The sequence below is a fragment of the Euprymna scolopes genome, chromosome 6 (genome assembly GCF_053919585.1).
Source record: "Euprymna scolopes isolate OS-2025 chromosome 6, ASM5391958v1, whole genome shotgun sequence".
Taxonomy (NCBI): Eukaryota; Metazoa; Mollusca; class Cephalopoda; order Sepiida; family Sepiolidae; genus Euprymna; species Euprymna scolopes.
The window spans coordinates 141,229,194-141,252,604 of NC_136487.1; the positions used below are offsets into that span (position 1 = coordinate 141,229,194).

At 31.8% G+C, this 23,411-nt stretch overlaps 1 protein-coding gene across 4 annotated transcripts in view; it reads right to left on the minus strand.

Moving 5' to 3' along the window:
• Positions 1-9,887: 9,887 nt before the first annotated feature.
• Positions 9,888-23,411, minus strand: part of LOC145278004 (uncharacterized) — a 61,525-nt gene continuing 48,001 nt past the window's right edge. For 2 of the 4 annotated variants that reach the window (XM_080130175.1, XM_080130174.1), the window contains exons 2-3: positions 14,873-14,958; positions 9,888-14,404 (exon numbers count right to left, since the gene is read on the minus strand). In XM_080130175.1, coding sequence (XP_079986301.1) covers positions 11,639-14,029 — 2,391 coding nt within the window. In that variant the 5' untranslated portion in view covers positions 14,030-14,404; positions 14,873-14,958 and the 3' untranslated portion in view covers positions 9,888-11,638. The remainder of the gene's footprint in view (positions 14,405-14,872; positions 14,959-23,411) is intronic. The other 2 variants (XM_080130177.1, XM_080130176.1) reach the window with 1 other exon arrangement.

The window sequence follows — 23,411 nt, forward strand, 5'->3', positions numbered from 1 at the left end:
ACTTAATTTCAATGATTTTGTCATGGAAATTTTTAATGTTGAGTTTTAAATGACTGCACAAGTTTTCAGTAAAACAAAATTAAAATAAATACTGCGTTTGGTCTACTATTTAAAGTGTTATAAATCTTTGTAGTGAATCTACTGTTGAAAATTCATTTCTGGAATGCATCACTGTTGCATGCGAGTTGTATTACAATTTTTCCCTTATGTTCAAACGAAATAACATGTGACATTATTTAAAATGAAACTCAACGATAAAGGCACAAATTTGAATTGTCATTATTTTATTTATTTTTTGCAGTTCCAGTTACATCTCACTCTGGTCAGATATATTGGTCTTGTCTTGATGAGAATCTTTTTCCAGTAAAGACGTCATGTTGAAACCATGTGTTAAATTAATTTGTCCGAAGGGAAGTTTTCCACCCATAATAGCAGTAAGCTTTTAGAAACGCAAAACTTTTGCTGTTAACCCTAAAATGGTATCTGTATTTATAATTCTGTTTGGAAAACATATCTAGACCTTATTGTATGTTCAACTTGTGGCAATAATTAAATTGTGATTATTCAAGATTCAAACTTTCTTAGTCTAGAAGGACCTTGATATTTCCTTTCATTTGAGAGAACCTTAAACAATGGATGGCATATCATCTACCAATCACGTGACTGAACTGTTCAGCTTCCTGTGATAATAGAAATCACTAAACTACAAAACCTACAACTTGCCACAGTTGAAGGATGAACTATCAGTGACTCCTACTAAATCTGGAAACTTGCCTAAACTCACAAATGTTTTTGCAAATACAGAATTTGAACTGTACAACTTCCAAGGTGAGTATTCTAGCTTGCGAATTTGAACTTTCCAGATTCTTTTAGTTGTGTGGAATAATCTCCACACTACAGATAAAAATGCACTGGTGGAAGTTTGAACCATTATTGGTTCAAAATTATTATGCAACTATCCATCTTGGATCAGATCCAAGTGATCATTTTTACTAGCAAACAAGAAAATTCAATTTTCTACTTCTGAAAACTAAAAATATTTAAATTTCACCAATGTGTGAATTTACAAATCAGATATCTCTTTCCTGGCTGGGTTTTAAGCCAATCTGATGCTGTTTGACTATCAATCTTGACATGGTTTTCGTATCTAACACCATTCCATTTCAGACATCTTGCACCTTATCGTCATCATGAAACTCCCTTTACTGGTTGCAACTATAGACTCAAAATCACTATTTCTCTCACTGGCTATCTGAGGTTACCCTTTCAGGTAACCTCAGATAGCCAGTGAGAGAAATAGCGATTTTTCTATTTTCTTTTTACCTCTTTTCTTTCTCCAAAAATCCTTCCCTAACAAAAGCACTGCCTATTGACTATCTGAAGGAAGAGGGTGGGGGTATTAGGGCGTCACTGACGCATTCATAGCCCCCCCCCCCGGCTTCAACCCAGAGAAAACAAACATGTCAATTGTGATTTTTGCTTTCTTAAACTTTATCAACAAAAAACAAAAAAAACCCGAAAAGAAAATCTTGCTTTAAATTCTTTTCCGACATAGGATAGGTAGCGCATTAGTACACAAATTCCACTGATACTGGTTAGTTTTTTTGTTGACAATTGTTTGTTCTAATTATCACTGAAAAATCTGCTTTTCTGGTATTTTCAAAAAAAGAAAACATCCTATCATCTTTCTCGACATCTGGAAATTTTTAACAGTCAACCACACAGGACTGTCTGATTCATCGAATTTGCTCAGTAAGGCAACTTTGGTACATTTGTGTGAAAAATATTGGACCAGTCATTTTAGAGACTAAAGAGAACGACACTGTTTAAAGTAAAGATAGAAATAAAAAGACATCTTGTTCATTTCTTATAAAAGTTACTTTCAGCTATGTAGGTATACAAATTCAAACATTGCTTTAATAAATAATATTAATAAATAATATTTTAATAAATAAACATCCTTGTAAAGTACCTTCACAATGGGTCATGAGTTGTCAATTTTGGATCTGTCTAAATTTTAATTAATGTAACTATATGAAATACATTATTATTCATATTTTTTAAAGTTATTTTGTGCAGGAGAATATTGTTAAAACTCTTCTCATTTTGTTATCAGAAAGAAACTATTTTTTTTTACTGTTTTTATGAAAAAAAATCAGCTATAAAATGGCTGTTCTTGAAACATTATCTTAACCAAATTTGTTATAATTTTATAAGAATTTGGTTGAATTAATAATTGAATAACGAAATTATACTATAATAATATAACCTAATTATTACATAGTGTTTGGTTGTAAAATTAATTGAACCAAATTGTTATAAAAAGTAGAACTAATTTGGTTAAGATAATGCTATTGCAATGGAAGTCATCTTAACACTAAAAATTTCAATATAACCGAAAAATTAATTTCAGTTTATGAACAAATCGTTTTATGAATTTTTAAAATTTTATATTGGGGTAACAACTTACAAAGGCCAACGCTACACAAGGATAAGGGTTAATGAAATGGGAATGCTTGCTAGACGAACTGCATTTGATTATTTTTAGGCAGCCCATGACAAAAGTTTGACATTACAACTTACTAATTTTTCAATTTAATCAGCAGGGAAGCTGTCCCTTAGTAATGTATTCCATAGGTAGAAAGCCCTTTCAGAAGCTGTCAATGCAAATTCTGCCTGATGCTAAGCACATGACGAGAGGAGGAAAGTATTTTTCATTGTTGTAGAAAGATAAAATATTGCTGTGAATATTTTACAAGGAGGCGTCAAAGACTGGAGCTCAGTCGAGCACCTTACAAAGAAATAATAACGTAGACAAATGAGAATAAGATTGTAATGGATAGAAGAAATCACCTACACACACTAGATTTCATAATCGATTTTGTAGTTAGTCAAAGCAGGAACAAGTGTTTCATCTCTCCAAATGTGGTAACAGTTAGTATTTGACTCTTATAAAGGTAGAGGATTACATCTGGATTCATGTACTTTCTGGAGCAGTAGAATGATCCAACCATTCTTACAGTTACCATATTTAGGAAGGAATTAACTTTCTAACCAAACTTTGACCGTATCCTACAAGTTTTCTCCCTTTACACGAGTGGTCTCCCCTTTAACATTTTAATTTATCAAAATCAAAATAGCACAAAAAACAAAAAACTAATTTATTCATCACATGAAATATGAAAAAATTTGTTTTTATTATTAAATTTATTTTACAAGAAGATTTTCATGAAATATCTTTTATAATTTTTTCTCAGGAAAGTATAGTACAATACATTCTCAATTTCATTTCGTTTTAATGGTATTAGAAAAAATAATCAAAAATATATGAGGACTAGCCTACTTAATTCATCCATCGATGACGATATTTTGCGCAATTCTCCTAATCACTGAGAAACAATGGTCTTGTTGTCACATGTCCTCAGTTTTACTATTTCATTGACCATGAAAACATTCAGTTGTATTCATATATATATATTTTTATATCAGCAGCAAACGTTCAGTTTGATTTATATTATAAAACCATTGTACTTGGTTTAAAAATAATGAAAGTTTTCTTATATATGAAAATATTTTGACAAAAAATCCACAAAAAAAAAAAAAAAAAATTCTGGAGTTAATTAAAAAACAAACAAATCCTTGTAAACCTTATAGTAAATGTGTTTTGCTCCAGTCATTCGTGAATAAATTTGTTCGCAATGTTTATTAAAAATGATCAAGTGATAAAAAAAAATTAAGTTGGGTTATAAATAAATAAAAAAAAAAAAAGGAACCAGTCCTCAATTTGGGAATAAACTTCTGAAAAAAGTAACATTTTAAACTTTTTTTTTCATTTTTGAGTTGCAACATTTATTCTACTCATTTTGAGTTAATTTTATAAGTGCACAAATGAAATGGTTTTTCAGCAGAAATGAAACAAAATCTGTGTTTTAGAAGGAGCCAATTTTTAGTCTTTAAAAATATTTAAAAAACGAGACGAAGTGAAAAGAAAAATGTTCCTAAGAATAAAAAAATTACCAAGTTTAAATGTTCTCGTGTCGCAATTAGAGACATTGTCGGTTAGCAAGTTGGCCTGTCACACTTCGGCTTGAAATAGCAATTTTATCACTAAATGTAGAGATTGCATGGTCTGTCTGTCTGTCACGCATTTTAAATAGGATTTTCGGCTGCCTATCACAAATTTTTTTTATCTGTGACAAATTTGTAATAACATTTTGGTCAGTCTGTCATTAGCATGTTCTAATCTGTCACATAGCATCTTCGTTGTTAAATGTGCAGTTGTAAGTGAATAGGGAGTAGAAGTAATCTTTACGACGACTAGTATAATCTTTGAAATCATTAAATGTTTGATGTGAATGCTTGATACTGATTGGAACAAATATTCAATTTCCATTGTTTATCTATGTAAAGATTTAACGAATCAGAAACAATCTCTCTTAGAGTCGTGCGCCTGTTCTCAAATATTATATGAAGAAATATGTTTGCATTTTTCAATCAGTTAACTGCGAAAAGTATTAACTATTCCATATCACTCAGATCAACCACTAAACCTCTTGCTTAGCACACAAACAAAGCACCATTATTAGCCTCAGGCTATCAGCATTTGATACATTCACTTCAGTCATCAAGATGGTAAAACATCTGCATGTGGATTTATTTTCCCAAGATTTCAGCACAGATTTACTTCCAAATAATAAAATTCTACCAACCTTATAAAGTTATTCCAATCTATATATGTACAGATTTTTAATAACATTCTCGTCCTATGGACTGTTTTATGAAATATTTTCCTTGTCTGATTTATGGACTTAAACTATTTTCTTTGTCTTGACTCGATGACTTTCAATACCAACTTTCTCTGTCAAGATAATTTAACCATTCTATTACTGATAAAAAAGATGAGAAATTAAATGTAGAACAAGATCACTACAAATATGTTATCAGGAATATTGATTGCTGCCACATATTTTATATGATGCATGTTAAATAAAAATAACATAAGCAAATCTTGATATATTTAAAAAAAAAAAAAAAAAAAAAGATATAGTTAATGAATTATTAATTGTAAAGAAAATGGGGGGAAAATTGTATTATCAAAAATGTGTCCAAGTATTTCTATAAGAGGCTCTGTCAATCTGTCGGTTGCGTCTGTTGATCACATTCAAATTTTAAATGACATGTTCATAGCCTGACTGAAGGAGAACATACTACTAAATTAAATTAAAAGTTCTGTTCAAAATTCTATGAAAATTCCTGAGTCCAACCAGATACACTTGAACAAAGTTGGTTACATCGGCCAAAATGTTGTGCAAACAACATTCAAGAACAGTAGTTTGAATAATACAAATGATAGATCATATCGTACATCAGTTCTTATAAAATTTCTTATATTTACAGAATATATTTATGGAGAGAAACCAAACAAACATCTTTTAAGGCAAATATTATGACAAATCAAGCCATCCATATTGATTAAATAGCAGTAACACCTTTACTATTTTTAATCACTTGTTCTGAGAAATATAGTCACCTTTCAAATAATGCCATCTATGTAATTGTTAGTAAAATTCACAATTCTATTCGAAATCCAGCTAGGTATCATACCATTAATCTTTTACCTATGTCCAACTTTTCCACCAACTCAGTTATAAACGTCCAACAGTTTTTCAATATGCATTCAACAGGAGTGATCCTGTATTGGTTTCATACTCATACGACTATAATCCACCTGATTTCATCTGTCTGGTGATTTCAGAGATGATGTCTATGGAAACAATCCCTAGACCATTCTTGAACTAACGAGGCAACTACAGACCAAATCAGGCATATCCAGATGTATTTGCAATGCAGATGTGCACATTTGGAACATACTGAATGGTGATGCAAGGAAGACTGACGTTCATAATTGAAACCTAGTGGGCAAGTCAAGCACAGGTTGAAGTTTATTTGTTGAATGATTTTATGGGTGGGTGGCATTAAATTTTGATCACTATATTAGTGTCTTCCATCTTTGTATCAATATTGTGGCATTCCGGCATATTTCTTGAGATGTTTCATTGTTGTATTACCTCCCCTGTTTTCTAGACATGGATTAATGATTTGGCGTTAACGACGAGATATTATGTATTATATAATATTATATATTATTAACATTTTATATGAAAATAAGTGGAACAATGTGAACAATTCTTACTTTTATTTAATAAATGTGTAATATTTATTTCTTGTAATTGTTAACTTTCTTTTTATGTGAAACATTCCTAAAAGTAAATAAACATACGTTTTTTACAGAAAAATATCTTTCTTATGCCAAACTATTTATAATACTACTACTACTACTAATAATAATTCGTCTAGGAATGTGATAAATTTCTTTGGTTAAAATATCTGTTGGAAGATGCTTTGTCGGAGACGCCAAATCATTTTCTATAAAACAGGGGAAGTAATGCACGAATGAAATATGTCGAAAAATATGCCAGAATACCAATATTGTTAATATATATGCAAGTCAATTTTCATGAAAACGGTTTGAAAACTTAATTTTAATGCTAAAATAAAATATTTTTCAACAAGTTATAAACCTAATCATGATGTCAAAAAACAAAAATATTCTTGGGATTATTTATTAACGTTCATCGCAAATTATATCCGTTTACTGCATGAGTTATTTCAAAGTTAGAATAGCCCCTTCTTAATGTTCAGTTCAAAAAATTTTATTTTGTGAAAACAGACCATCAAATAGTAATTAAATTTTTTTTACTCTTTTTAATGAAAATCGCTCCAGACAAGACATGAAGCCACTTGATGTAAAAAAAAAAAAGAAAAAAAAAAGCAAAAATATTAATTCAAAGCCTATTCCTATTCAATGATAAGTGTTAAATAGATTTCAACTCAGAAAACAGCAATTCTTCCCTCTTTGTCAGAAACATCACTCATGAAATGTGAGGACTAAAGGACAAAATATGGGAAGTGGTAGTTACAAAGCTGCTGAAAGTAAATCCAAGGTTCATGTTCTACTCTCCTACTACACCTTTCATCCAACGAGCTCTTGCCATGCACGTTAAAAACAGCTAATTTGCAATGAATGTCAGAATTTCCCAATTCTTAATGCAGCAAATGGTGCTTTTTAAGATATGGTCGGCAGATTGATTTTTTAAAAAAGATATATAATTTTAAGGAAAAACAATATTACATACGTAATTGTTATGCCGAAAATAGTAATATATCCCAAAATTACAAAAAATGAGTAGAAATTTATTTCTAGTTGAAAGTAATTTTTACAGAAAATTGGGGAAAATCACATTTTTCTTAGATGTTATAAAGTAGGCAGTAAGAGGCTATATGCAGGGGACATAACTCCAAAACGAATATTTCAGATTATTTGTGTCATGGCTGCAATATTTGTTTATAGTGATATTTTTTTTTTAAATAAAAATACAATAGCACTTGTTCTACTCAAATTTGTCATTTTTGGATATATTACTTAATCGTCATGTCGAAAATAGTATGTAATATTGTTTTTGCTTAAAACGATATATTTTAAAAAGCGATTGGTCGACTATATTTTAACAAGCACCAAAATAATTTTTAATCATTAAAAAAATATTTTTATTACCAAATCCATTTAAAACAAAAACTTTTTAAGAATCTTCCAAAAATTTGAATCGGGTGAAAGCTAGCCTGTAAGACTATTCATTTATCTGTCATGCCTACATTTGAAACAACATTTTTGTAGTCCTGTCACGTTTACGTTTGAAATAGCACACCACTAAATAAATCTTAGGCCTGATATACAGATGGCATTACTAATAAAATATCAATATGATTTTTAGATGCTTATCCAGTTTCACCTCAATTTTTTAAATTTGTAAAAAGAAAAACAAAATAGCATGAAAAGCTGCGTTAAAAAAAATCACTGTACAGCAAAAATTACACAAATTCATCCAGAAATTTTGTAAAAAGAAAAAAAAAAAAAATTTGTCAAATTCTCTCATTGGTCATTTTTCGCCATCAATGGTAAAGGGAGGTAACTGCAAGAGTCAACAAAGCTTCTCCCTCCTTTGTTAAGAATGGATTCCAAAATTTACATAGGATCATTTGATTTGATTTTTTAAAGACAAAAAAACTGGATGAACTTGTGTAAATTTTGGTGTACCCCTCTTTTTTTTTTTTTAACCTAGCAGGTATGTACATAATAAAGTTTTGTGCAGTTATGTTTTTTACTACCGAGGTAAAACTGGATAAGCATAGATATTTATAAAGTACTAACCTTCGAATAGCATGTGTGGAAATTTAATCCCAATTGGATTATTAGATAACAAGTTGTGGTTATTTAAGTGAAGCCAACTTTTGCTAATTTTTAAAATAATGGAAAATTCTGAATTTCATAAGTTGATAAAACATTGCTTTCTGATGAGAAAAAGTACTATTCAAACAAAGCAATGGCTTGATAAGTGATATATGCTCCACCAGAAACAATGTTAAGAGACAGACTTTAAACATGGTCATACGAACACATATGATGTTGAATGCCTAAGCCATCCAAATACAGCAATTGTCCTAGAAAACATAAAAAAAATCCACAAACTCGTTTTGGCTAATCGTAAATTGAAGTTGTGCAAGATAGCAGAGGAGTTGAAGATATGAGAAAGCAATGCATTCACCATTTGACATGAATATTTGTCATATTTGTCATGAATATTTGACATGAATATTTGTCAATAAGCTGTGATCAAATTGGATGTTATATTTGCTCAAAATTAACCCAAAACAACAACGCATTAAGGATTCAGAACTTTGTTTACAATTATTTCAACAAAAAGAAGTTTTTGCATCAATATGTGACAAGCAACCAAAGACTCAAACATCAGCAGGCAAGTTTGGGGATGCGTGAGGTATTTTGTTCATCGATTACCTTGAGAAAGCAAGAACCATTAATAAAGAATATTATATAGCATTATTAGTGCATTTGAAGGAAGAAATTAACAAAAAGGCGAGCACAAATAAAGGAAAAAAGTGCTCTTTCGCCAAGACCATGCACCATGTCACAAAGTCTCTGACAAAACTACATGAATTGCACTTTGGACTGCTTTTGCACTCGTCCTATTCTTCAGATCTCGCATCTAGTGACTACCAACAGTTTGCAAACTTCACAAGCTCTACAGAAAGAGATTCAGCTCCAATAAAGAAATGATATCGGAAATTTAGGTGTATTATAAGATTAAAGATAAATGTTACCAAAAACTGACATTAAATTGTTAAAGAAGCATTGAAATCAGTATCAACCTAGAATGAAACTATGTCGATGAACAAAGTCATATTTTACTTGAAAGTTAATGTCTAATTAGTTTAAATCAGGATTTTTTGAGTGATGAGTAAGTATTTTTGTAGTCGTGTCAAATTTATGTTTGAAATTGTATTTCCATTGTTAAAAATTTGCAGACTGAATGAACACACCCTAAGAAAATTCATTGTTTTTCTTTTCTTCCTCTTCTGAATTACTTTTTTTGATCAAATAAAAAGTGGGGAAAATCAACAATGACTCATGATAAAAAAATAATTTTAAATTGTCGAAATTTGGAGGGAGGAAATGATGAGAATTTTAAGCCATTACGTGATTAAGAGTTAAAAACGGTAAGATCTATATATATATATATATATATATATATATATATATATATATATATATATACATATATATATTCATTTATCACATACAAAAATAACTTAGTAATTTAGAGACACTGCTTTATATAATGAAATTAATATTTTTATTGGACTAGATTATGTCAATATGATGTGCGGTTTGAAAATTTCATTTATTTGAATAATAAATATGAAGACAAGCATCTGTTTGAGCCCGTCATATTTGGAACAATCACATCAAATAAATAAAAAGGGTTTTATTTCATAAAACTATATGTTAATTAAATTATTCTACTGTTTAACTATTGTACACACGTCTTATGGACTGATTGTATTTTTATTGAATGAAATAAAAAGTTCCAGTGAAAACATGTTTGAATATTAATACCTGATCTGCTAATCTTCCTGCTTTCGCATAAAATGTTTTTTAAAAAGATTTGGTCCTTGTCCAGAATTTTCCCTATTTTAAAAAACAAAGTAAAGAAAAATCTGTACAATGTATGTACTGAAATTAAAATATCATATTCCAAAAATCACACAAATTGATCCATTAGTTTCATTTTTAAATAAGAAAATAAAATTCTATGTGTAACCGAAGAATGCCTGCCTTCTCCGGTCTTTTGAAAACAGCCCCCAAAAAATTAAAATAAAAAACAAAATGTGATAGCTCAACAACAATTAAAACTTGTGAGATTTATGTTGTAATGCCTGAAAATTTCCATTAATCCTTTAAAAATGATTTTCTTTATAAAAATAAAAGTACTTATCAATTTACATGATTTTTGGAATATAATCCGTTTTGTTCATCACAAGTACGTACACCATACAGATTTTTCTTTTATTTTAGCTTTGTAATGTAAGAGGAAATCATTTTAAGCGATTAATGGAAATTTATAGGCATTACAACATAAATCTCACAAGTTCGAATTATTGTTTGAGTTATCTTCCTTTATTTTTTTTATAGATTGTTTTCAAAATGGCAAACAAAATAGCTGCTTTTAGGTTACTCATAAAATTTGATTTTCGTATATAAAAATAAAACTACTTGATAAATTTATGTGATTTTTGGATTATATTTTCATTTCCTCCTGAGTCTGTACATCATACAGATTTTTCTTTTTGTTTTTATAATCATTTTTAAGTGATTAATAGGAATTTGTAGGCATTACAACAAATCTTGCAAATTTGAATTATTGTGGAGTTATCTCCCTTTTGTTTTTTTAAGATTATTTTCAAAATGGCAAACAAGATAGCCGTTCTTCGATTACTCATAAAATTTGATTTTTTTTATTTTAAAATAAAAGTAGCTGATCAATTTACGTTATTATTAGAATATGATATTTTTGTTTCATCACTCATCATACAGATTTTTCTTAATTTTTGATTTTTACTATATGAGATGAATTCTGGACAAGAACCAAAGATTTTGTTGTGTGTAAAGATAGTATGAGATTTCGGTTCTTATTTAGAATTCAACTTAAAAAAGCAAAAATACAAATGTTTATGATGTATGCCCTGTCACAGAGCAAAGATGTCATATTCCAAAAATTATGTAAATCGACCAAGCAGTTTTTTTTATTAAATTTTTTTTTAAACTAAGAGATTCAAATTTTATGATGAAGGAGCTGCCATGTCCTTTTAGAATGCATTAAAATTCAAGGGCGACAACTCAATTTAACTACAGACATTTTGTTTGTATTTTATAATGTTTTGCACATAAAAATCGTAAATTTTGATTTTCTTAGAGATAACTAAACAATAATTAAAATTTGCAAGATTCATGTTGTAATGTCTACGAATTCATATTAATCACTTAAAAATGAGTTTACTACTACTTGATCAATTTATGTAATTTTTGGAATATGACATTTTAGTTCGGTGATGAGCATGTACATCATAAAAATTTTCTGTATTTTTTTTGTTTTCTTTTAATTAAAAAAATTTTTTTTTTTTTAATTAAGTCAAATTGTAAATCAGAACCGAGGTTCGTTATTCATACCAATGATATCTGTAAATGAGTTCTCTTATGGGCATTAAGCGGTCCCGACTGCGAGAATGCTTTTGGGCATTGGTCACACTTGTAGGGCCTCTCGCCAGAGTGCGTCCTCTTGTGCACCCGCAAATTGCTCGACGTTGTGAACGCCTTGAAGCAAATCTCGCACTCAAAAGGCTGCTCCCCAGAGTGAGTTCTCATGTGTACAGTCCGGTTGCTTGACGTTGAAAACGCCTTCTCGCATATGTCACATTCATAAGGCTTCTCACCAGAGTGTATCGTCATGTGTTCGGTGAGGTTGCCCGATGTGGAAAACGCCTTCGCACACACTTCGCACTTGTATGGCTGTTCGCCAGAGTGCACACGCTTATGTACTGAAAGGTTGCTCGATGTTGAAAATGTCTTTGCGCAAACATCGCAGCGGTACGGACGCTCGTCTGTATGCGAGCGCATGTGGACCGTCAAGTGGCTTGAACGTGAGAACGGCTTGTGGCAGACGTCGCACTGAAAAGGTTTGTCACCCGTGTGCTTTCGCAGATGACGGGTAAGCTCAAAATATTTCGGAAATGTCTCGCTGCAGTAATCACACTCAAATGTACGCTCAATCGAGTGGATCTTCAGATGTTCGGACAGGTAGCGCGCTTGAGAGAACGCTTTCGGGCATACGTCACACTGAAATTCACGGTGCTGTCCGGCGTGCGTTCTCATGTGGACAGTTCGATTGCTCGACGTTGTGAAAGCTTTCGGACACATTGAACATTTGAACGGATGCTCGCCGGAATGAATTCGCATATGTACCTTGCGGTTGCTCGAGCGGGAGAACCTTTTCTGGCAGACGTCGCATTCAAATGGCTTCTCCCCAGAATGAGTAGTGAGATGTTCGGTGAGGTTGCTAGAGGTTGAAAACGCCTTGAAACAGATCCCACACTTGTACGGCTGCTCTCCGGAATGAACCCTCTTATGTACGGACAAGTTACTCGATGTTGTAAATTGTTTATGACACGAATCGCATTGGTACGGACCTTTTGATGAGGTCTTTTTGCTTACAGGTGCAGTAAAGTTGCCGTTGTTTAATCCCAATCCGTTGTTCGACTCTCTGCCTGCAGGGAGAACGGAATTAATGGTTGGAGTCTCTGAATTTGTATTGCCTGATTCCATGTGCATAGAATAACCACCTTCCACCCTGGAACCCATGTAAATGTGACTCATACATCTACCCCCAAGAGAATTGTTGCCAACACCGTTGTTGCTACTAGTATCATTACTCGTTTTAATATTATTATTATCGACGTGCTGGTTAGTTGTGTTTGCAAATATAAACCGGGATTTCGTAAGTTCATCCTGTTCAATTTTTGAACCAAGTGAATTACTGTCAGACATTGAAAAGCGGCATTTTGTAGTCGACATTGTTGCGATGTTTGATGGGGCAACTGGAGTTGATAATGATGTTGACCTCATCATATCCTGAAGGTTTTCAGAGGGCGGACCCACTAAATCTTTGGACCCAAGCAGATTATTATCATTGGAACCTAATAATTCATTTTCTGATGACATAACTGCTTTAGAAGTTCTTATTGTATCAGCTTCGTGGGGTTGTAAGAGGCTTTTAAATCTTTGCAGTTCATTATCTTGTGAATGAGGATGAGGAGGTTGCTGATGCTGAGTTTGTTGTTGTTGCTGTACAGTATTCTTAGCAGTGCATAACATTGTGCTTTCAGATCCAGACAAATTTTTTGTCCGTAAAAGTTCCGAGGAATCAAGATGCATCAGAGTTTTTGACCGCATAAATTCATTGGGATCATGCGGCAGCAGTCCTTTCATACGCATGATCTGGTTGTTGCAGTTTTCCGTTTCCGATTCCTTTGTTTGCAACATCTCATTAGTCTCTTCAGAATACATTTGACCTTTGACCCTAAGCATATTGTTCTCATGCGGCATCATGGCCTTATGCCGGCCGAGGTCACCTGTCGGGGTCATGAGATTTTTGGTTCTTAGCATTTCATTTTCCTGGCTGGCCATTAAATTCCGAGCTCTGAGCAAGTCATTATCTGGAGAGACCATCATGTTTGATCGGGATCGGAAAAAGTCATTGTCCGAACTCATCATGTTACCCCGAGCGCGGAACATATCATTATCTGGATTCATCATACAACCACGTGATCGAACCATGTCACTTTCTGGTGTCATAATATTGTTTTGCGTGTGGAGGATCTCATTGTCTGGCATCATTGAATTCTTGGATCGCAACATTTCCTCATCTGGAGACAAAATGCCACAGCGAGATTTAAGAAGGCCTTGTTGAGAAATGAGGAACCGTGTCTTCAACAACTCGTCTCCAAGAGACATCACAGACTTGGACTTAAGAAAATCATCTTCTCGTGGGATCTCCATGATCAAGATGATATGGAAGCAATGCAAAAGATTGAACTTGCTTCCGAGCTTAGATATTGTCTTCTACATCGAGATGAAAGTTTGCATAAAAGCTATAACAAAAACACATTTCATTTCTGATTCTTTCTAATGTTAATTTATTTTTTATTATCTACTAACGATTTCTTCATTGTGGAAATATTCTTCCATGATTGGCTTGGTTCAAAATTGGTTGTTTTGCTCCAAGAGTAAAAAAAATAATAGAGTGAAACCCACTTTATTGTCAGTCTTTCAAAAAAAATCCTCTGCTTTTAAATAATTGGTTTTCAAAATTCATATTTCCTACAATAAAAAAGCTCTTCTCAACCAATCCAAAGTCACGTGTTGAAAATTCATCTGAAAAATAAAACAGTTTGGCATTAATTTTCCTGTTGACATTAAAAAAATAAAAAAACAGTCATGCAAGACATCACAGGTAATTTTTCTTTTATTAATGTATCCCCATTTATCAAGGCTAAAAGGAACTTGGGGATGAGTTAGATAAATTGTCAATTAAACGATGATGAATATTATGAGTGTTGAAAATAATGAATGGAATGAACAAAATTTGATTATGAGGATGGCTTGTAATAAATATTTGGTTGACATTGGATTTGAAGATGACTATGTTGTAGTCTGCAGGGAAGCAGTCCTACAGAAATGAGATTGGGACTTTGTTTAGAAATATGGGTTCTTCTATACAGAATCACTCTCATAAAATAAAACAATTTAATTAACCCTTTATGACCTGGTTGAACTAATTCGTTCAGTCATAAATAAATGAATATAATGGCATAAATTAAGTGAGAATTGATGCAAACACACCTTGTACGTATTAGTTCAGTATCTGGGTAGATGCCAGATGCTTCCAGATTGCAACTGTCCATTGCTTACATTCAGTATGCTGCCATCTACAATTAACAATAAATACTTTTTTAATCATTTACATCATAATTCAGGTAATAAAGAATTTAAAAAAAAAAAAAAAGATAAATTACTTTGTCACACTTTTAAATGTAAAAAGAAATTTGGAATTATTTAAACTATCAACAAGAAAGTCATTTAAACTTAATTTAAATTTTATAGCAAATTCTCGTATATTGAAAGAATAAAAGGTTTTTACATTTTATAATTTTATATGGATTAAAATGACATGGTTGTAACAAAATTATTCATAGTTTTATAACAATTTGTTTCAAGTAATAATTTAATGATCAAACAATACTGTAATAATTAAATTTAACTTTCAAAATCGTTTAAAAGAATTATATTGTCATTGTAAGGGACTACTACTGAAACATAATCGATTTAAGTATTGTTTTAAATTCTTCCAATATAATTATTTAAAAGATACATGCAATAACCTATTGTTTTGAGTTGATATTTTGGTCATCCACGAGACAAGATCCATTTTGAAAAATAAATTACAGAGCGACCCCAAAACATGCCAACCATTGAATCGCTAATAAAATTCATACTCCTTTCTGCAGTCCAACCTTATTTTGTACAAATAAACTTCAGTCTATACCCAACTTGTCCACCAAGTTGTGAATGCCCAACAGTCTTTGTTCTTCTGCCATTCAACAATGTGTAGTGACACATTAGATGTACAGCCATCATGACCTGGCCCTTTCTTTCAGTTAAAAAAAAAATCTGATTATATTAAATCTTCCTCCAGTAATATTGTACAAATTGATTCTTCCGATCAAACCTTGTTAAAGGTTTAGGAGATATCTAGTTCTACTGCCATAGCTTCACCTGCCTCATCCAGTGTGTGGTATATATGTTTAGAAATGACTTAAGATATTCACAGTAGAATAACATGGTTTTAATCCAATCTGTTATAGAGAGGTGTTGTATTTTTAAGTTAGAGAACTATGATCTGGTTCAACAATTCCAAGCTTTGTTTTAATGAATTACCTATCATTCTTTTTAAAGAAATTTAATTTAAAAACTTATATTGCAAAGGGAATATCAAGTAATTTATCCAATTTTAAGCAGTTTTTTTAGCAGTTTTTTTAGCAGTTTCCATGTTTGCATGGGAAGCAAACTCACTATTCTCAATTAAAACTAAAATTTAAACTTCAAAAAAATATAGATGCAAATTTGCTATTCTTTTAAGGTACAAAAATTTTACGAAAAAGTTAATTTTAAATGTTGAAATAAGATGAAAGAATTTAGGCAAAATGACTGAACTGAAACTGTAGAAAGTTTATGTAGCGACATTTTGGAAAAGAATATGAAATCTTTGCAGACTCTTTGAGAAATGCTCTGGAAAGTACAAGTCTGAGAGTAAATGTTAGCAAGACTAAAGTAGTGTAGTTTGTGGAAGGGGAGTTGAAGACAAGTCAATTATTTGTGGTACTTATAAGCATTGAATGCATATAAGCGCAGTGGAATAATTGAAAGGTTGAGAAAAAATAATCAGTTTATATGCAAGAAGATAAGAGATGGATAAGAACTCAAATTTGATGAAAGTATATTTGGATGGCAAAGCTGTTAAGAAGTTTTGTTACCTTTGTGATATCATTTGAGTACAGCATGGAGCATTTGCTAAGTGTGATTGCAAGAGTTCAGGGAACTTCTGCCATAACTAACCAGCTAAGCTTTATGATTGCTGACCAAAGGAAGAGTTTATCAGACGTGTACGCAGTGTGATGATGTGTGAAAGTGAAACGTGGCCAGCAAGGATGAAGGCCATAAATTGCACAAAGAGAAATTATATGAAAATTATATGTTGAATGTTTAATGCAAGTCAGACAGGTTTAGTTCTGGTGATCTCAGAGGAAGATCAAATCTGGAGAGTATGGAAAAGTTGTGTGTAGAACAGATTTTGATGGTATGGTAACGTTGAAGGAATGGGTGATAATTCTTAGGATAGCAGTTCATAGGGAAAGTGATAAGGATTAACTTGGAAAGAAAGAGGGATAAATAAAGACCGTGCCAGAGATAAGGTTAGTTTAGAAGTCGATTTCTGAAAGCTGTCCAACATATGACAGCATATAAAACAAATGTTAAACCAATGATGATGACAATGATGATGATGATAATGATGATGACTATGATGATGATGATGATGATGATGATGGTGACAATGACGATGATGACTACACAGGGATTTTTAAAAAAAATATTGAATCAACACTTATCAATGCCGAGAGTCATTTGAAGATAAGGGTAAGGGATGAAGAATGCTATGGGAGTACCAACATTGATCAATGGAATAAACTATATTTGATTACTTATGTGAAAGTTTATAAGTACTCGTTGAAGATGACTGTGTAAGATATCCGTGTATCTGTAAGATAGCAGTCCCTCAGTAATATTTCACAGATATGTCATCTTTGCAAAGAAACTATCCATGAAGATTTTGTATTAGGAACATGGAGAAATAAAAGTCTTTTTCCATTGTGGTAACAAGAATTCTTTTTGTGAATATCTTACAAGGCAGAACCAGAAAATGGAGCCCAATTGAACATCTTTCATGGAAATAACGATAGAGCAGAGAGAGAGACTAGCAGCATCTCTTCTGTGCAAAAGACGCTGGAAGGAAAATAAGAGATCAATCCGAATAAGTTAAAAACACAACAGAAGTTGTCCCGTTCTCTGCTACAAAAGCATAATTCTGCAGGAATATTTCAGTGGAATGTAGAACTATGCTATAAGTTATGATGTGATTACACTTTAACTGTCTAAATTCCCCATCTTGCATAGAACACTGACTGCCTGTAAACCATTCAGAGATATGCAACCAAGTGAATACCTTCTATCAAACATCCAACATATTCTGAACACCTTCTTTCTTTGAGCTTAGATTTATTGAAGCTCCAACATCGGACTTGGTAAACACCCACAAAATTATTAATCATCTCACAAATAACACCCCAAAACAGCCTTTTAGTTTACATGTAGCTAACACAAAGTCAGAAAACAGCACCGTTCAGATGACTTTTAGAAAAATATATTTTAAACACTCAACATTGTTGAAACATGGAACTGCTCACATTCACACGTTGGCTGTGAAGACAGTGTTTTTTAAAACTTATGGTATTCAAAATGTACCAAAACTACATCTAATGCCTTTCTCTACATAATTATATGCATACATTTAGGTGTACCTTTGATGCGCTTGAACACTGTATTAGTTATTAATATCATTATTAGTTAATAATAATATTAATATTTTTAACTAATATCACTCTGGCACTACTTGGAATATATTTTTTAACTACAGTTTTTTCTTTCTTCTTCTTCTAAAGTATTAGGTTTTAATTTATTAACAGGATAGTTAAAGTTAAAAACCACAATATAAATTGACCATGAAATTATTATAAACTACGATTAATGTTGTAACAGTAATAGTGTTTTAATTTATTTACGAAGTTATTAAATGCAAAACTTTTCAATCTTTTAAAATATAAGGAGATTTGGTAATAATTTTAAATACTGGAAACTACTCTTTGGGAAAAAAATCTTCGTTACTTCCCTTCATTCTAATGAAGCAAGGATAAAATATCCACTCTAACTGTTTCCTTATTCATTATTAAGTATTTCTATAAAGAAAGTAAAAAAAAAAATATATATATATATATATACGTATACCCCTTCCAATAATAATGTGGAAGTGGCAAAAAAAAAAAAATAGGCTAGTTCGAATCAAATATCGATGAATCAGACAGATTGCTAATTAGACCTAACTTAGAAAAATCCATGAGATAAGTTTATGCTAGAAGATAAACAAAGGAGTTCAATATACTGCACAAGTGCAGTTACTACAAGTTTCTGCTTTTGGTAATGCTTGACAGAATTTAAATATGAAAAGTCTCTTTTACTAAAAATGTAAAATTATATCCATCTTTTTTAGGTCTTGAATATGACCCTTGAAGTACATCTAGTGAGACTCCAATTTAGAAGCTTTTTTGAAGGGTGGATGATACCCCCTCCTGTCAAGTTACCATTATTCCCAAGTCCACTCTGACCTGAAGTGGGAGTACCTGTCAGGAGCCTAGTTAAATAAAATTTGTTCCAAGCATGAAACTGCTTCAGAAACCCTTGAGAAAGGTGTTTATCTCTACCCTAACCCATACCAGCCCACCATTTTGAAATCCACATTTAGCTATTTCTACTTTTTTTTCTGTTTACTCTATATTTTAAGTATTGAATTTAGTAGCCAATGCACAACTGTTTGACCAACTGAGCTATAAGCATAAACTGGATGGAAAAATGATTTAATAAAGAAAAAAAAGCCACTTTATAAAAGGTTTGCAATGTCCCATGATGCTCAGATGGGCAAGTTAATTCTATTAAGTTCTGATCGACTGCTTGTCCATAAGTGGATAATCTCATAGGAAAATTCTTGCTTGACTTAAATATCAACTATTGGAGCAATTTATGCCAGTGTCAATTTAATTCTACACCAACCGTATCAACTACTTAATCCTTCTCCTTCTCTGGTGCTACCAGCTCAGGCTGCCTGAAGATGTCATCTTCCGGACCTAAAATGCACCAAACCTTGATGTTATTGTTTTTTATCTTTCCGAAAACTCAATTATATTCTAAAGCCAATAGCAAAAACAATTTTCCTTTATCAAACACAATGAATAAATATTTGAAAACATAAAGAACTTGAAGTATAAAAACTTTTACCAAAATGAATTCAACACTAATAACCCCCCCCCAATAAAAAGTTATTATACCATAAAATGAAACAACCAAACTAATCCCAGTGTGAGTATTATTTATTAATTTATTTAGATAAATCTCTATCCACTGCACAGTGGATAGAGACGTTTAATCTCTACGGTTTTAGGTGAGCATTGTCTGAAGATAGCGGTTTCAATCCTACCCAAAGCCGGCCAGAGGCTTACTTGGCCAAAATGTGGTGAGATGACAACAACTATGGAAGGCAGTAATTGCTGAGAATGCAGTTAAGAGATTCAGAGTTCTTATCCCGTTACGGTTACCACCTGACGAAGGCCAGAGGAATAGTTGACCGAAATGTCATGAAACAACAACTAAAGAAAAAAAAAAGATGAGGATAATAGTCCGCAATAAAATAATAATCCCCGTGGGTATGATAGCAAACTCCTTTGAGGAATATGGAATCACCCATTGGTTACCACTACTCTCAGGTCCACTTTAACTGAAGTGGCAGTACCTAACAGGATCTCAGGTATGTGTTAAATATACACTATTGTTAACCGACTATTTGTTTACAAAATAAGTGAATCTACAAACCAAATCATATACGAAACATATGCAGGATTTTGGCATAAATAATCTATTTTTATTAAGGATTTTTAAAAACTCTGGTCTGAGTTATTGTTTCTTTTCTTAGAATTCTTAAATATTCATGAAAATTAAAAAGAAATTATTTTAGCTTTTGTGATTTCTCTGAAATAGTTGAGTTTTCTATTGTAAAAGTGCTGATATTTTGAGTGAATTGTTAATGACTATGATGAAACAGCCACAAGATTAGATCCTCAGTGAGTTTTCTTAACGAGTATAAATGATTGTTATATGTTGATCAAAAAATCCTGTCAAAATTATTAACTTTTGTTGAGTTAACTGAAGTTTAATATAATAATTGTATCCTCTACAAAAGTAGAAGATTCTCGATTCCTCCTAAAATAAGGCTATTGTCGCATGATTGATGGGTAGACATGTAACATAAATTAATAACAAACACTCAAAACCATAAAAAATAAAAAGTCAACATCTCCAGGTTTAACGCTGCATCCAGGTCCAATTTGCTCAGCAGCAGCAGCAGGTAGGTGACAGTAGCTAAGTGGTTAACAATGCAAACAGGAAAACTGAATGTGCCAAGTTTGAGTCCAGTTTGTTCCACAGAAACACTTTCGCTTTGGGATGTTGGCAACCTTCACATGATCTCTTCTGTACAAACCCAATGTCTTTCTAGAAAGAAATCTTAACTACAAAAATATTGGGAAAACAAATGCCAAGAATAGGACAGTAGAAAGTGAATCTTGCATTTACTTTCAGCAGCCTCGTAACACTCGCTTCCTTTATTTTGTCCTTTAGTCCTCACATTCCATGAATGATGTTTCTGACAAAGACTTGTTTTCTGAGTTAGAATCTTTCTAACACTTATCATCGGCTAGTTTTTACAGAGAGAGAGAGAGAGAGAGAGAGAGAGAGAGAGAGAGAGAGAGGGAAAGATCGATCGATCCTTTATAATATCTAGATGATCCATAACCGAAAGGGTCAACTATATGAACTAAAACGTGCATTGAGAGTCTAGTATAATACTAAAACTGATAATCTTGCTTGTTTGAACATTGAATGCTTTAGACAGTGGGAGGAAGGGAATAGGAGTAGTAATAGCAGCAGCTTAAGAAAAGGAATGCAAGAAGATGATGTAAATAAATAAATAACATAAATAAAGAAGAGAAGGAGAGAAAGAGGGGAAAAAAGAAAAGAAAGAATGTACAGTGTATCAATATTAATCTAACGAGTCATGGATCATCCAGTATTTTTTTTTTTTTAAATTAATTATTGAAAATTGTGGGTAAATATACTTTTGAAAAGTACCAAACCAAAACAGTTTGGGAGTGAAAGTAGTTTTTTTTTTTAATGTTCTAAATGAAAAAGTAAAATAAACAAAATTAATTAAAAGGAATAGGGTATGCCGTAGTCATATCGTAGGATGTATATAGTAAAAGGCGGTTAGAGATGGTATTAACTAAAGATGATCCAAAACGTCTATACTATGTAAAATCTACTATGCTGAAAAAATGTAAAAAATTTCTTTTAAGAAATTTAATAATTCCTTGGAAAAATAACTCCTTATCATTAAGTGCACGTAGTTGGGAAAGTTATATACGTCTAAGACGTGTTTTTCATTTTTTGGAAATGTTGCGGATAACTGAACAAAAATAAAATAAAGAAACAACAACAACATTATATTTTCAAAATGGATTGACTAGAGGAATGCATCCGTTTTTCAGTTGTAAAAACAAAACAAAAAAAAAAAAAAACAAAAAAAAAAAAGGGATGGAAAATTATGAAGATATAGGGAGACAAACTGAGAAAATATGATCGGAAATTTATTTCTGATTAGAGTCTCAAAGGTTTTGACAAATTCAATCTTACATTATGATTAAAGGAGAGTATAAAACGGATCTTGGGTTTACTTCTGGCAACCTTGTTTCTCTTGCTTCCCTTATTTTGTCCTTTAGTTCTCACATTCCATGAGTAATGTTTCTGACAAAGAGGGAAGAATTGCTGCTTTCTGGGCCAGAATTTATTCCATCTAACACTTATTGTTGGCAAGTTTTTAACTTTGAAGTAACACTTTTTTAGCTCCTTAGATCAAGTGGCTTCATCGCTGTCTGGAGAGATTTAAAAAAGAAAAAAAAAAGGTTTGTCACATTAATACTAGAATATAATTCTTATAAAAAATATAAGGCGTATAGCATGAGGCTATGTTTAACATTCAATATCAGTGTCAACATTTGTAACTCCTTTTTCAAGCTGTTTGAATACCGCATCAACTGATTTCATAGACCTTTTTCTTTCTCATTAACGAGTCACAACTTATCAAGGCTAAAAAAATACTCAATATGGGTTAATGAGATGGATAGGTTGACCGTTGAATAATGATAAATATTATGAGAGGATTGAAAATTTGAAAATATCACCTATTCAAAACAATGGACGACCCATTATATAATATCTCCCTCCATCCACCTTTGTCAGAAATATGAGGACTAAAAGAACTAAATAGCAAGACCCATTTTTCCTTGTGAAATCAGTTAGTGTGGTTACCAGGTGATGAATGCTAGCACCATTCATTTCTTGTATCAAAATTTATTTCATCGTGTATATATTTGAATAAAAAAACAATTTTTTTTTTGATAATATCCTTATTTTAAGGCTTATTTTTCACTACCTGTACTGATCTAGCGTTGCCCGGGTTAATTATGTTCAAATTTGTTTTGTAAATATTTTCGTGTTATACCCTTAGCTGTTTTTTTTTTTTTTTTCTTTTAAGGTGATTATTCAATAATGACTACATAATACCAACTTGCCACACTGGATTAAATATAAAAAACAAGTAAACTGTAGCAAGGTTCATTAGTCTATTTTAAATAACATGGTACAACAATAACAAATGAAAATTGGCTATTCTTCAACCTAATCAACTACTTAAGCCTTCGCTCAACCGTTCTAGGTATGACATAAAACTGCCTCTATTTAAGAGCTCTGAGGAGTGTGGAGCCACCCTTTGGTTATCAATCAAAGTTTGGTTCGTCAGCTTAAATACTATTTAGATCTAACTTTTAAAATCCATCAAACAAGATTATAGATTAAATAATAATAAATGGAGAAAATAAGAATAAAG